Genomic DNA, 17,244 nt, shown 5'->3' with positions numbered 1-17,244 from the left:
GTTCACAATTAGAGCCCATCTGACGGGATATTGAGCACCGCCGGACAAGGAACACGCTCTGCTATCTGTGATCGTTCCCGCCAATCGCCTTTGGCTGCACCCTGATTGCATCTTATTATGAGCTTGGTTTGTGTTAACAACAGAGCAAGTGTGCTGGGCATTATTATTATTATTATGCACAAAAATGACCCTGGGGGTCTGTGACCATTTCGAAAACGAAGCTCCTCCAGTGTATTATGAAATAGAAGGAAAACATTCACATTGTGATTGGCTGGTGATGACAACATCACTGCCGTCTGGTGTTTCTCACCCTGTCTTACCCTGATGGGCCGCTTGATGACTTGGTGCTTTTACTGTCCCTGTCGACGTCACTGTGAAAATTGATACCACAGGTACCAAGGTACGACGCAACAGCTTGTGTTTGGTAAAACCACCAGGCCCTCGAATTTCTGCTCTGACGTGGATATTAGGGAGTGGAAGAAACTAGATTTGCTCTTTAACAATTCATACATACACGTATAGCTCATGTTATTAATTTTTTGTTGATTCCAGCAATGCTAAAGCAGTCAACAGGAAGAGTCTATTGAAAAATGGTGCTATGGAGGACTTTGTATGTTCTCACATCATGCTTTTCCGGTAGTTTGCTTGTTGAGAAAACAGCTGTTTAGTTTGCTGTTCTGTGGAGGACTGAGTGTGACAGAAGAGGCGGAGTCAAGCTGCTTGTATAATGCTCTGAGTTCTTTCACTTCCTCCAGCACGTCACGAGCCTGTCCCCAAGTGGACGCCGCCTCCTCCAGAAGCCTCTCTGCTTCCATCCGCTGACCCTCCAGACTGGAGCTCTTCCCAGCTGGCGAGCCCTTCCCCTTGCCCTGCGCCCGTACCTCCGTCAGCAGTTCTTGAGTTCTTTCTAGCTTCTGGGTGATGAGATCCTGGAGCTGGCTGATGGGCTGCACGGGCGCCGAAGTCGAGCAGTGAGGGAGTGCTCGGGTCTCGCAGTGCGTCAGGATCTCATCCATGGAAGCACATCGGTTCTTGTCAGATGTGGCCGTTTTTTTGCTGAACTGCGGCGTCCTGTGGTTCTCTGACCAGTTGAAGGCGCTCTCACTTTTTCGCGGCAGACTCTGGGACTTTGCAGGGGTCTCGTTACAGGTTGAGAGCTTCGAGGTGTCCGTGATGGAGCACTGGGAATCTGGGGTGCGCTGAGAAGCAGCTTTATCGAGGGTATCCTCATGAGAGTCCTGAAACTTTGTGGAGGGGACATCATCTTCCTGGATGAGGTCAAGTGTCAGCATGCCATCCGAATTTGTGGTCGAAGCCTGAAAAAGGTGGGGAGATTTTAGACTTGAGTCTTTCTGAAGGGTAAATAAAAAAAACGAACTGCTTCATTCATAGTGATGACAATTGAAATTAAATAGTGCTGTCAAACGATTAATCGTGATTAATCGAATCCAAAATAAAAGTTTTTGTTTACATGATATATGTGTGTGGTGTTTATTTTTATTATGTATAAATACTAAAATACACTTGCTTGCATATATATATATATATATATATATATATATATATATATATATGTATAGCCTATAGAAAAACATTTATGTTCATAAATTAAATATATTTATATATATAATATAAAATATATTCATATAAATATATACATGGACAATTTTCAAAATATATACTGTATGTGTGTGTATTTATATATCAAAATAAAAATACACAATGCACACATGTATTGTGTAAACAAAAACTTTTATTTTGGATGCGATTAATCGCGATTAATCATTTGACGGCACTAAAATTATATTCAAAGGTGAAGAGAGTGTAAGTCCTGCCACATATTTATTCTTCAAGTATACGTTTCTTAAAAAGCAGGGCTCAATGACATGTAAAATTTCATGTGCAAGATTTAAAATTATAGATCTGTTTAACATAGATAAGTTACTGTAACTGTAAATTCATGGTCATGGTAGAATTAGTAAAAATGGGTTTGAAAATTACAAACTGATTATTACTGTTTTACTATGTATGCCATCATCTCAGTTTTTTTTTGTGTTTTTGTTTTTAATGAAAGTTTTTTATTGATTTTTTTTTATTTATGTTTTATTTTTAAAGAAAGTTTAAAATATATATATAATAAGTTTTGAAAAAGATTTGAGATAATATTTAAGCATTATAATTATTTAAAATTATAAATGCAAACCTAATTTTGTAATATATAACAGTATATATATATAAAAATATAGAGTTTTTTTGTTTGTTTGTTTTAATGAAATTGTGCTAGTGAAAATGTTGGCAGGGCAAGTTTTTATCATCGCATTTAATGAGATGATATTCAGAGCAAATGGACTGCTTACCACAGCCATGAGGTGCCCGCGGGTGGGCAGACGGCGAGTATGGGGTATCTTAGCTCTGTCACGTGTCGGATGGGCCAACAAGCTTTCCTCTTCCACTGTCACCTAAAAGGGGTCGGACAAAGAGCGCTGGAATGAAGCCCAACTGAACAAATCAGACACATAGACTAGCAGTAGCTACATGTCTCTCGCAAGCCTGCAGGAGGACAGCCAGTATATTGATCAACCAGTCAATGAGTCAGTTTATTATTTGTATGTGATGTACAAATAATGACACAAGCAGTTCGGCAGACTGGATGAATGTTTGAGTTCTCTGCAAAATGGTCTTACAAGGGAATAATCTGAGAATTTGTTACACCGAATCAAGTATGTCAGTACAGCCTGTTGTTTACGAGAAAGCTTATGCTGTAAATGCTAAAATCCAAGATTCTGTGTTCTGAGATGGCTTTTGTTTGTTGGCCAGGAGTGTAGGGCTAATCTTACTGTGTATGGTCAGGGTTTATGGACTAAGGGAGGGGTGGTAAACAGCAAAAATATTGGTTTAGAAGATTTTCTTTGTTGCCTATAACATCTGTATTTTTTGACTTGAGCTTTTAAGATATAATTATTAATGGTGTTCATTGAAGCAATCTCTTCTAATCTTTAAATTCTAAGTATTAAAATTTAGTATGTTGCTTTGTTTGTGCTACAGTCACTGAGAAAGCACCTAGATCACTCTTGGAACACTATACCAACCAACTAGCCACACTGGATGATGGGTGACCAACATAGTGACTGCTTCCTGTACCCTACCCCTACCCTACTTGTGGTGGTGAGTTTCACACAAGCTCAGAATGTGTAAAGTTCTTGTATGTATTTTTGTCCATTGTGTTGTTTGTGGCTAGTGAATGCATATATTTTCAGTGTCTAGTCAAAAAACCTGCTGCCTACACATTTCTCATACTTGTAACATGCAGCAGTGCTTGGCAACAGATAAGCAGCGCATTGTCAAACGATAATTTGCAAAACCAAACCATGCAGATCAGAAGAAGAATATGGCTGATATTGATTCTTAAAATGAATTGACTGAAATGACTTTGAATCAATACCCAGCATTGTAAAAAAATATGCAAATGCAAAAGACTCTTTTATCATTATTAGTTCTTTCTTCATTAGCAATATTTATTTAATGATTTGATCCATATTTCAAGACTACATTCCTTAATTTGTTAATATTTATTATAAAATATATATATTTGTATGAATGTTTTGTATTTAAGTATTTGTGTGAACTATGTGAATGTTGGTATTGTGACAACCCTGAAAAAAAAATAATGTGTCATAAATTGGTATACTGAATAGCCATAACTACAGTGTCTAGTAAGCTGCAATAGAAGATCTCACAACATTATCGAGTGCTGACTCGTCTGTTTCCTCTCCTGTTGAGTGGTATGAGAGATCTCGCCTGTTTAACTAGATGTAGGGTATGAATCACACCACATTCACATGTGAAAATGAAAGCACATGGTCTCTCTGGTTTATTTAAATGAATATCTAGTACACTGGGTGTGCTGTGTCGTAGTCAGCCTACTTGAAACGCCTGTGTGAATGTTTACGGTCCCAAACAATGATCTGGTCCCCACGAAATGTGTAGGACGCCGACAGCTTAGGCCAGAATAAATCTCGTTCATTATCGGAAGCTGAAGGTGAAGATAGGCTCTGATCTGGCTGCTTCAACACTGAAAGTCGTGACTGCCATCTATTTTTGGCGGAGTGATTCATTTTTTCCCACTGTGTGCCAAGCGTGATTATAGACCCGTTTTTAAATTGAGCAAATCCCTTCGCAAACAAACTGTGAAAGGATCAGGGAATGAAAGGGCAGGAAACTTTGCAATTAGAAGTTTTCATAAAAGTGGCTCCTCCAAGGACCTGTGAATGACAATCTGTGATTTCACATTTTTTGAAGAAATTGGAGTGGTGCTTGTCTATGCTAATTGCTGCTAGGGTGTTGTGGGAGGTTGTTTGAGCATTGCTATGTAGTTCCTACAGTGTTTAGATGTTGCTATGCTAGAGTTTTTAGGCTGGTTGCTTAAATACCTAACCCTACGCTCAGACACCTACTTAATGTAAGTGTGCAAAAAACGATTGCTTGGTCAGTGCATTGCTAACTTGCGGTCTGGTTGTAAATGATTAATAGCAAGCAGCACTGGTATATGCAAAGATATGGAAATGTCTAGCTTACCTCATCAAATATGTGATTCTTGGCCCTAGTGATAGCTGCATTTAATGCATTGATCCATGACTCCTTCTCTTCTGGACTGACAGCCAAAAACACCAGATTTGGGACCTGCATGTGGCAGATGAGAGAAACTTTAATATAATGTACTGCTGTTTGAAAAGATCATTTATCCAAGCACAGTGCAGGTTATAGAGCAAACACAGTTTGATGTATGACCAATATGCCCTGAACCCTGCTGGCTTTTCATTTTACGCCTACACACGTGGTGAAAATTCCTTCAGGCTTGTGCTAGGCGGACACAAACATGTAGCGAGCCAAGCATAAATGAGCAGGTACGGCCATATGGTTCTGTCTATGGACAGCTGATGCTGCAACAGCATGAGGCAGAAACCACCATATTAGGCAACAACACTGCAAGTCTTCCAAACACAGTCTGCTGGAGCTGTGACAGGCGGCCCTTCTGTTAATGCTGCAGCTGTGTAGATAAGACACTGCTATGCGCCCTATGCTACGCATTTGTACTGTTGTTGACGAATCACTTTGACCATTAAAGGGGACATATCGTGGGAAACAGAAAAACACCTTGTCGGTCTGATTGCTGCAGTCTTTGGTATTATTTGAGGTCTAAATGATTTATATTTTAAAACAAATTAATACTTTTGTTCAGCATAAATACATGCAACTGATCAAAAGTGACAGTAAATACATTTATAATGTAACATGTTTACTATTTCAAATAAATACTGTTTTTTCAAAGAATTCTGAAAAATATGTTTCACGGTTCCTATAAAAATATGAAGCAGCACAACTGTTTTCAACACTGATAATAATAAGAAATGCTTCTTGAGCAGCAAATTCAGCTGATTTCTGAAGGATCATGTGACACTGAAAACTGGAGTAGGCCTGAAAATTTAGTTTTGCCATCACAGGAATACATTTTTATATATTTTAAAATAGAAACAGTTATTTTAAATTATGAAAATATTACTGGTTTGACATTGGTGGTGCTTGTCCCATGCAAAACCAGACATTCCAGTGCATTGTTATGTGATTTCTAAGGTGTTCAGAATGTTTTAGCGTTGTTGCTAAGTGTTTTGGTTGGTTGCTATGTGAAATTCTTACAACAGCAAAAATTAGTTTAGTAAATGTTATTTAAAACAGATTGGGTCCAAGAAAACTTGACTTGCTTGCTTCATAAGTAGATGTCAGGGGTAAAATATAATGCTATAAATATCCAGAAGATGGTTTCTGTATGGCTTTTGAATTCTTTGGTAATGAAAATTAGGTAGTCTGTTTTTAAAGGTGCAAAAAAGAGGCAGGCGAGAGAAAAGAGCAGAAAGATGATGATTTTCATGAGGTCATGTATTAGGGTGTCTCCCCTGTTAAGCTGCATGTGGAACAGCTGTTGTATTTGGGGCAGAGGGACTTATTAACCATGTAGTGCCGTGTTTCTGTGGGTTTGGGAGGGAGGGTGGCTGATGCTGGATTTTCCTAAGACCCTCCATGTTTGTTTCCCGGGGATTAACCCCTTGTCTCAGCGCTGGATTTTAAAGGATTGGTCGGATGTAACCCCTAATGTTTCATCAGAAATCCTAAAAATGTGTTCTAGACAACCAGAAAAAGCTTTAAATCTACATTTGACTAATGCAGACTTCTAAAAGGACTGATACTGATTAAAAAACACATTTCGGGTGAGGTGAAAATAAAATTATATGTAAAACATTTCTTTTTTCAATTGCAAATTGGAATCGAATTGCAAAAAAGATTTTTGTTTCTCTACAGATTCTCCCATACTCACACAATCAGTTAATAAAAATTTTTTGATACTGAATTGAAAATGCCTTGTAAATTCCTGAATTTGTACTGATTTTTAATTAAGGTAGCAAACAGGATGCTGAATTGTAATTTGAATTTAATGCAAGAAAGCAGAATAAAAATGAATTGGATTTTTTAATAGAAAAACAAAGTTTGTCTTGACTTTGAATGCTGGCTTTGAAAAAATCAAGCTCTGAAAAGGATCAAGAAGCATCAAAGTTTGTAGGTTTATGGATGGATAGATAGAGAGATAACTTATAGTCTCTGCATTAATTGGAGACAGAATTAACAAGAAAAATATATAAACAGAATAACAGAAAAATCACATACTTTGTGTGACTTAACACAATTGGTAAGATTTATGTTGGTCTAAAGGATGAAGGATATTCATGGCGGCCTGTGGTGTGCTAGTGAAAGCAATAAGCTGAGCCGTTCTTACTGAAAGCCAATTACTCAGGACAGGATGACTACAGAGGTCGGTCCAAGTTTGTGCTTAGAGACCAGCATGCCAACTATGCTGGAGTACAATTTATTGTCTAATATTGTCTTAGACTTGAGACTTAATGGCTGCGTTCACACAGTCAGTGTTTGGTATCGAAAACCGTGTTTACAAACAGGTGTGACTCTTGAATTGTCTTGTTCAAAGTACAAAAGCAGTTTGAATACTTTCTGTATAAACGACTAACCAGTCAAAACCCCTTTTTATTCCTGTTTAATTTCCTTTTGCTATAATATGTTTGAATGTATGTAGAGACACAGATCTTTGAGTTGTGAAACAGGTGATCACTGTCTCACAGCATGACTGCAAACTGACTAATAATGAAGCAGCCCAGCAGTGCTCTAATGCTGACTGAGACATAAAGCCATTAGCTTTTATCCTCTGCTGTGAAACCCAACTTCCTGTAGAGACTGACCGTGTTGCCTGGCTGCCGTGAACGCAGAAGCGTGAACTTGCTGTGATTCTTTTTGCTCCTGCTTTTGGCCTTGCGAAGTTCTTCAGACCTCTCGTAGTCTGTGAGATCCACCACCTCCTGGATTTTCTTCTCATCTTTGACCTGTAGAAAGTACAGATTTGGTTTTAATACTACGCTTTAAATTTCTTTGATTTCACACATCTCAATATTTATGCATTTGTTCTTAAATAACTTTAAGGGGTGATTTTAGTAGTTTGTGGGGGCATTTGACAACAGCACAGCATTTGAAAGGTGTATGATGTGTTTGTGGTCAGTGTTTGGTTTGGTTTAGTCTAGTTGGTGAGGTCACAATTGTTAAGGGCATCTGAATGACCAATGATACTAACTTTTAACTAGGACAGACCTCAAAATGTAGCTCCAAAATTATCATTGGTTCAAACATGGAAGAAGAGAACCTTTTAACCCAGATTCCCAGTGAACACCATGGTCTGATTTGCTATCACCTGCCAAACGTTCTCATTAAGTCACAATCAATTTCCATTAGCATTGTACTAAGGACAAAAATGCTGTCTATGCACGCAAGCACACATCTGGTTGTGTTCTGTACTACAGAGCTGCTCTACAGTGCAGTACTTAAGAGATTGGCATCACACCCAGTGCACTATGGGGTGTCACGACAGGGAATGGCTGTACAAATAGTACATCTACTGTTCCAGCAGTACAAAGGCAGCAATTAACTGGCAATCTGATCCGATCCTTTTTTCCAGGAGAGGATAGTCGGGGCACAGTACACAGTATTTGCACTCAATACCGGACATTAAGAACTCCTCAATACAACTAGATTCAAGAAAAAACTGAAGTATGCTGTTATGACTTACAATGCACTGTAGTGAATGAAAATGAGGCATAGAAGTGAGGTATAGAAACCATCTTAAGTAAAAAAAAAGTGTTTGATACCGCAATAAGATTTGGATATTTCAACATCATAACTTGTAAAATGACCCTGATATATCTGATGACAAATGAATTACACAGAATATAGAATTCTTTAGTGGTTAAATTCATTGAATGAATGTGAACTACACTACTACTTTTGTAGTAATGATCTTTGCTCCTTTAAACTGAGTAGGCTCAGTCTAATTAAGTGGTTGTATATGAATCTGACACCATGTCTTTATGCTTTATTTTGATTTCATAACATTTGAAACTGCCTCTTTATATTAAGAACTGGCAGATGCTTGGGCAACATCCAATCTTCGTCTTAATGACCTTTTTAACTGCAAATATAGAGCATCATCTATATTTAATATTGTGTACATTAAGCTTTAAACAGACACATCATTTTGCAGAGGAGATGCACACACATACACTGTGAATACCTCAAAATAGCATATTAAATAACCAAAAGAAAGCTAGAGAAAATTGCTTGCCAAAGCTTGTGCTTCTCAACAGAAAGAGTGAAGGGAGAGAAAAGTACTAATGAGAGAATAATTTCACAGTTTTGCGAGGCTGTCTGATATGTCCTCTGTAATCAAGCTACTTTCTGTTATATAACTAAAGCTGTCTGGAACTGTAAACAATATTTTTGTTGTGTGTGAGGTTACAGAAATGTTCCTGGTTTTAAAAAACTTGAGCTCTACAAATAGCATCTGTGGCAAGCTGTTGAGTACCACAGAAAATCATTCTGGCACAAATTTGTGTTTACATCGATGCACTTATAATGGAAGTCAATGGAGCATGCTTCTCATATACTGCCACAAAACTGCTGTTCACAAATGTTACAGACTGAAACAGGATATTCAAAGAAAAGTGGATGATTAACAATTTAAGTTAAAAGTCTAAATGCTCTAATTTTTCAGTTACACTTGGACTTCCATTGTGCACTATTGTTAAAACATTAACATCAACATTATTTTTGACATAATGCCAGCAGTTTAGAGCTTAAAGGGTTAGTTCACCCAAAAATGAAAATTAGCCCATAAATTACTCACCCTCAAGTCATCCTAGGTGTATATGACTTTCTTCTTTCAGATGAATCCAGTCAGAGTTATATAAAAAATTGTCTTTGATCTTTCAAGCTGTTTCATACGTCATCTGCCCGGAACTACTTCCGTGTACAACACTGAGCGCAAGCTACATTAAAGTGATTATTACATTTTGAATATGGATATTTTTCTTACAAAAACGCATCAGTTCGCTACAGAAGGCCTTTGTTCAACCCCCGGAGCTGTGTGAGACACTTTTTTTAATGGATTGGCGCTTTTTATTTAACTTCTTTTGGACTGATGCATGCAACACCCACTGAGTGGCATGAAACAGCTTGAAAGATCAAAGACAATTTTTAATATAACTCTGACTGGATTCACCTGAAAGAAGTCATATACACTTAGGATGACTTGAGGGTGAGTAATTTATGGGCTAATTTTCATTTTTGGGTGAACTAACCCTTTAACTTGAATTAGTTGAAGGTTTTTTTTTCACATTTTCTTGTTGCTCACATGCACCATTTCCAGTGTGTAGGCCTTCGTATTCATGTCATTCAACAAATCAACTGGAGAATTTCCTGTTCAGGTGTCCTTTTGTTCCAGTCTGAGGCCAGGTGGATCATTCAGAGATGAGCAGTCATCGTTTCGTGTTTCACTGTCTTTTAAAGGACTGGTCAAGTTCCATCTGAATGGAATTTCGCTATTCAAATTCATATTTACTTTCTCCATTAACCAGTCTAACCTTTCATAAACGTCCATTAGGGTCACAAAACATTGCAGCTGAGAGGGTGTATCAGAAAAGCCAAATACCCTGAAGAGGAATTTGAAATGAATACTTCTCGGCAATGTGTCCTTTCAGCCCACACATGAAAAATTCATTGCAAAGTGTTTAAGTGGAAATCTCTGAATGGTACGACCAATGCTGCTTTATAATATGAAAGCTACAGGAGAGATCTTAGGGTTAAATGCAGCATGTTTACTTGGCCAGGTGAGGGAAGGAAGGGCAAGCTACACGTTGACAATCAGCAGTTACAAACCAACCAAAGACAGTTTCAAGGTGTTTCCTCTCTGACTTCTCACACAGTGGTTTTCATCTAGTTTTGCTTTTGGATGTCAAGTTGTGACCAAACACAGTGCAAAAAATGAAAACCTGCTTGCAAATTGGAGGATTTTTCTCTGCCGTCCTTTCAAATTCTTTAAAACAACTTCCAATTGCAGTAATAATCGTCTGACACAGTTTGACCAAGATCCCATGTGATACTTTGCGAAACTAAAGAAACCAGACGGAGAAGAAATGGTTTGATGACTATACAGGGCACGACATCCTCCGCTGATCTCACTTTCCAGCAAGTGACTCAGAGCTGTGCCAGGCCCCGACGTGTGAAATCATTCATCCGTTGATTTCATTTGCGACTCTACTTGTGTAACTGTAGCTGGGCGACTGCACCCCATCACCCTAGAGAACCATGCCGGCAGTTGTAAAAAGAAAAAATTCACACATTTTTCCTTGAGCGTTTGTGCATATAAAGTATGCGATGAAGTCTATACTTTTACTATTGCACTGCATGATCTCATCATTTTATTATGTTTTCCATTTGCACTAATTCACACTGCTTAAATAATTCAGCACATCTGCAGATCTCTTTATTAGGGAGTGCAATGCATATGTACTAATATGACATCTAAACTGGAGATAAATGGGATGCATGAACTAATTCAAGCATTTGGCTAATTATGATGTGGAAAAAACAAAGGTGGAATACTGTAGTGTCATTATGAAACTAACATGGCTGTTTCTGTTTAGGGTGGATACTAACTGTGTTGTGTGAGTCACCCAAATAGAAGGACTATGACTTCAATGCACTTTTAATGTTATCATTTTAGGTAAACTAGTTGAGCAAAGGGGAAAAGAACATTGCGTGGCCATTACATCCATGCATATGACTTCAAAAAGCAGAAGAGCAATATAAGATACTTTCAAAATAGATGAAGACCACAGTTTCCTTATTTGGGCTTGAGAATGCAAGAAGACAGACAGACAGCTCTTGTCTTCTTCTACTTTCATGTTGAAGTTCTGGTAGATGCCATTTAGTGTAAGCGGAACAAACAAAGACAGGAAATTACACCTGATTAAAGTTTAGATGGTGAGAGAGAAATGTACCAGAATAAGTTTGTAAATGTGAAGACAGTCCTGAGTGAGTGGGAAAAAGCTGTGGACTGCAAACATCTGCCATATCAGCGGCCAGGAATCTGACCCCGAACAACACTCGCGTGACCTCTGCTCCTGTGAGTTGTTCTGGAAGAGTTTTGCAGGACACATTCTCAGTTTACTGCCACCCTTCATTTTGCTATCATCTGACTCGATTATGTCAATTTGATTTAAGCGGAATCACATACAATGAAAGGCCAGTGGTGCTTACTGTTGCCATTGCTCATACTTTAGCCCTTAACCTTGCAGATAGCTCAATTTTTTGTTGAGTTTGTTGAAGAGGCGTGCTTATACGCCTCAAAGCAATTTATACCTGGTAGATGATAAAATGTGCAAATAAATAAATATACATAAAAAAGGGGCCTGAGCATTACGTAGAAAATTTATCTAGCCATTAAAGTCAGCATTATATGCAAATGTTCTAAATGCAGGTTTGAACTTTTTGTGACTAATTCAACATTCAACATGTTTTTTCATAATTCATAAATCCTCCGGTGAAACAACAGACTTCTCTTTGTTGATGTAACCACCTACATCTCCCTGGCATGGCAGCTAGTTTTTCACAGGCAAGTATCACCAAAAATAAAAAATCCAAAATGTAAGTTGGTAGCCATTAATATGGGCACTTTTAGAATCTTTCTGTCAGTTTAATTTATGTTTGTTGAGACCAGCAGTAATATTGTAGTAATTTTGTTGTAGCTTAATATGGTATTTTTGGCAAAAACTACAGTTATCATGGTACATTTTTGAAAGCTGTCTACATTTAATTATTCTTTATACTTTTATGGTATGTTTAAGGCCTGGAAGTCATAACTCCTATTCAATGAAAGTGCAATCATCACAATTGTTCAAATATTCTCTTTTCGTGTTTCTGCAGAAATAAGTAATGTGCGTTTGTAACAATATCAGCGTAAGTAAACTGTCCCTTTAACTCTTAGGGGACTGTATAAATATATATATATATATTTTTAAATAGTATAAGTCCAGATACCTGATGCTATATAAGTTTTAGAACTATATTTAACTCCTCAAGCTTGGATCTTCAGACCAACATATAAATTTGAGAATCATTTTGGCATTTATCTATTAGGAAACATGATATCAAAACAACAGCATCGGATCATTAAAATCTGTTGTCTGTCTAGAAACATCTAGACGACAGCATGATGAAACCTCAGTCTGTTAAGCACTAAAATGGTCAATCCTCCCTCTGAGCTGTGAGCCAGAGCCCATATGCTGCCTCGGCATTGTTTGATCTGATGCTGAGCACAGCAAACAGTCTTCTGCGTGACCATGACTCAACCTCAATCCTGCTTTCCTTCCCTTCTTCCTCCCACACTGCAGTAAATCAGCCTCGCTCCTGAATAAAGGCCCTTTATTTTCCTATTCCTTCATGCTTGCTGAACTTGTTAAACCTCTCTTTAAACCTTCACTTCATCCAGGCATAATGTCATGAAGGCACAATAATGTCAGGCACACGCTTGACAGTATGTGGTGTATTGGACTAGGAAATGACAGTCAGCCAAGTGAATGTTTACATGTTTATCTCATCATGTTTGGCCTTTCAGCACATCCGGCTCTAATTCCAGAACAATGTCTGCAATTGGATAAAGGTGTTAACACTGTAAAACACAGCTCCGTGTACCACAGTGAGCCTGACCTGAGCCAAGCAAAATATTAAAGGGATAGTGTCTTTCGAAATCTGGAGTTTTTTAGGAAAGACAGACAGACAGTCCAAACTGCTGTTTTTTACAATGAATACAATGAAGAAGAAGAATGAGTTGTATAGACTACTTTTATAATGTTTTATGAAGCTTTTTGTTTGACCTTTTTTGGAGATTGACAGTCCCTAGTTACCATCTTCTTTCATTCTCTTAAACTTCTCCTTTCCAATGAACAAAGGAAGTCTTATGGGTTTTGGAAGACATGATATGAGTAAATGACAGAGTTTTTATTTTTGGCCTAACTTTTTTATTTTTGGCTGTCATCATTTACTCACGTCTTGAATTTCGAAACCCATAAGTGCTCTTGTAATAATGATTTCCCCCCTCTGCATATGTTATGCATTTGCTGTTTGACTTGGTTGATGTTTTTTTTTATTTTTTTGTATAGCATTTGTTAATATTTAAAAAATGTGAACAGCCTGAATCTCTAGTTTTACAATGAATTTTCACTGACCAATTATACACATGACAGTTATGTAATCAGTAATCAGAAAACACTAACATTTATTATTATCACCATGGACTGCATAGGCTGAATTGGAAAAGTGTGGGAAAAGTTTTAATACATTTATCTACATTGGAAGTGTATTCTTATATTGCAGTGTGGATTGTATTTTTATTTATTTTTTTACTTTGTGTAGTTTTGTTATGGTTTTCAGAGATGAGGACAAGTCATGTAACCCATCTATGCCTTTAAGCAACTGAAGCAGATTTCTTTCTTTCTCACACCGAAAGCAGTACTAAATATTATTGTAAGCATGTTACACGAGTAGCATCTCATCAATCAAATGGTGATGATGTGGAGAAAAGCATAAAGAGAGAGAGAGAGAGAGAGAAAGATTTGTCCAAAACTAACCTCTTTTTCAGAAATGTAGAGTTGGTCTCCTTTCAGTATAACAAATCTGTTTTTCCAAATTTCCCTGAAAATTCCTTTGCCACAGAACTTGCGAATCCAACCAGTTTTGTCGGGCTGCATGGGCTGTTGATTGGCGTCCTGAGGGCCCTGTGTTTACAGAGAGAAATTAGAGACATGCCAATGAGACTTAAGGTGTCAAGTTGGTTATGATCTAATTGTCTGCATTTGAAAGCCTAAACAGCATTTCTAGGCCTTTGCAGGTCGATTATGCACATTATGCTGTCTAGGAACGAAGTTCACTAGGTTTTGAGACACAATAATAGTGTCTAGAGAGGGGGACACTTTCTTAAAAACCATGTAATTGTCTTTGTCATGTAGATTATATCACATTCCTGGCACTTGCTCACTTTTCTCACACAGCACATGCACATACACACATCCCCAGTGTTGCCTCAACCTTTTACCTGAGCTGGGATCTTGAGTGTGATGAGAAAAGACTGTGTACATGCACAATACTGGCAAGCAAAATGCATTTCTATTGCACTGATCTCACAGACAGAGTGAGCAATATCAATATCTGTTTATTATTCAGAAAAATACTTTTCCTCAGCTATTTATGCATATAATCAGCATATTCTATATGAAACATGCCCGTTCTTCACCTGCTAGTCTAGACAGGAAACATTGGATGAGCCATTTATTATGCTTTCTAGTCATTTTGACAGTAATTTAATCAACTCATTAATAGTGCATGTTAAGTGTTCAGTCTGTAGTCCCAGAAGATAACTAGCATTTTTCAAACCGTGGGTTCCCTTGGGAGTTTCCTTTTGGGATTTTAGAATGAATGTTTTCGATGTAGGCTATTAATAATTCATATTTGTTAGGAAATGCGTAAATTAAATTATAGTCTAATTATATGATTAAAAAGAATTGTAAAACTTCAGTTTAATATGCCAGCAGTTTAATATGCAATAGCCTACTGGCTTCTGTTCTGGTTATAGCAATAGGGTTCTGTTTATTTTTGATGTGATATGAAAATAAATCAGTTCTTAATTGAGTTTGAATTGTTTAATGCATGTATAGTACATATTTAATAAACTTATTTAAACGTATATAAACAGCATTACTCCTTTCACTGTTTTTAAGCCTGGTAAGGCTACTTCCAAAAAAAGGCGTGCGAAATAATATCATGTTGGCTTCTACATTTACAGCTAAAATAAAATAATTTCAATTCATATACTGCATTGGTGCACTGCAAAATGTTGTTAAATGGTGTTTTAGTAAACTGAAGTGTACTTGCTGCAGTGTTCATACTAGTGCACAAAGGCTCGCGCCGCTCCTCGCTGACAATAGAGTGGACTGACTCGATGTCTTACCCGCTTTGTTGAACCGTTCTTCTTCATGGCTCAATAAAACGGAGCTTCCCGACTCTCCCACCGCTAAATCCAGATCCTTTCGTGCACAATGTGTTGTCTACAACGAAACAAAATCCCGGTGTGAACTCGAAACGTTGCACTCAAAAATAGCTCGGTGTTGAATGAGTCGCTCCCCGTTCGTATCTTACGCCTCCTCTTGGCTATTTACTTCCATTCAGTGTCTTGCAGATCCGCGCAGATTATCATCCAACCGCTTTTTCTTTGTGGTCACGCAGACGGATCTGAGAAATGTGCTTTCTAGAGCAGCGGATGAGCTTGTGCTGGTGCCATCATCATCATCTTCATCATCATCGTGTCGTAGGGGTTGATCTCCTGCCGTCATGTGTGTCTCTTGTGGAGTTCTGTGAGCTGGAGAACTTATGGCTGTGTGGTCCCTCTCTCTTTGTCCTCGACAGCTCCACCTATGGACACCACAATGATGTCACTGGAAAGACAGAGGGGGGACTTGCTGTACTGAAAGGAATGTGCAGTATTTTCGCTGTCATTTTACATTTTTAATTTAATAATAATAATAATAATAATAATAATAATAATAATAATGCAATAGCATTATTATTATTAAATATTAATAACGTGTAATTAAAAAATAATTACACTAAGAACATGCTGTTCTAAAAATGTAACTTTTTATTAAGGAGCAATATTTAAACCAGGATTTGAAGAATTCATTGACATTAGCAGTATCATTTAGTATTCTGTACTGTGGTAAAAATGTAAATGAACTTGTTTTATGAGTCACATACTTTTTAATAAGACTGAATCAACTTTAATGCATTAATTCAGATATAGAAATAGCCTCTGAAGTTACCAACTGCACAATTAGAATATTTTTATTTTAAATATATAATTATTTATTTATATTTTGCTATCTTTCATTTATTTAATCCCCTGTGATGTAAAATGTGTGATCTGAGCAGATGGTATATCATGGTATATTCTGATATATGAATTACTAGTTTTGGAGCATTTTCTTCACATTTTGTTTTCAGAGCTGTTGTTGTTGTTGTTGGTTTGCATTATTTAGTAGCACACACAAATGTCAGGTAAGAAAATAAAAATTGTGCTTTTGATGTTAAAATCTAAATTAACTGGATTTATGGCTTTTATAATTAATACATCAAACTATTTAATATGACTGAATCAACTTTACTGTATTCAGTTTCTGTTGACAGAAGTCATTTTTATGGTCAAGAGATAGAAATAGGTGTACGATTTCAGTTTTTACAGAGTATATGTTATTATATACTTCTAAATAGTGCTGTGCAATGATTAATCACATTCAAAAAAGTTTTTGTGTACATAATATATGTGTGTGTACTGTGTATATTTATTATGTATATATAAGTACACACACATGCATGTATATATTTAAGAAAAAAAAATTATATTAAAGATATTTATATATAATATAATTTATATGAACATAAATATTTTCAAAATATATACTGTGGTGTGTGTCTTTATATATACATAATAAATATACACAGTACACACACATAGATTATATAAACAAAAACTTTTATTTTGGATGTGATTAATCCTGATCAGTCGTTGCCCAGAACTGCTTATAAATAAATGTATTATTGATATATTTATATTTTTTAATTTCTTGAATCTCGATTTGATATTAGATATATACATACAATACAAATATATAGATATGACTGGTAAATGAGGAATTCTTGAATGCAGATTAAAAAGAACATTTTGCAGTTCCATTCTTACAGAGCAAC

General features: G+C 36.9%; 1 protein-coding gene across 1 annotated transcript; it reads right to left on the bottom strand.

Moving 5' to 3' along the window:
• Positions 1–203: 203 nt before the first annotated feature.
• Positions 204–15,909, bottom strand: LOC109106064 (pleckstrin homology domain-containing family O member 1-like). Its single transcript, XM_042741442.1, has 6 exons — positions 15,452–15,909; positions 14,076–14,222; positions 7,302–7,442; positions 4,576–4,680; positions 2,358–2,459; positions 204–1,316 (listed from the first exon to the last, which is right to left on the bottom strand). Exons 1-6 carry the CDS (start codon positions 15,476–15,478, stop codon positions 624–626), a joined length of 1,215 nt encoding a protein of 404 aa, XP_042597376.1. The 5' UTR covers positions 15,479–15,909; the 3' UTR covers positions 204–623.
• Between the last annotated feature and the right edge of the window lie 1,335 nt (positions 15,910–17,244).

Source organism: Cyprinus carpio, chromosome B16 (assembly GCF_018340385.1).
Source record: "Cyprinus carpio isolate SPL01 chromosome B16, ASM1834038v1, whole genome shotgun sequence".
NCBI classification, from domain to species: domain Eukaryota; kingdom Metazoa; phylum Chordata; class Actinopteri; order Cypriniformes; family Cyprinidae; genus Cyprinus; species Cyprinus carpio.
This window is presented reverse-complemented; position numbering and strand designations above follow the sequence as displayed.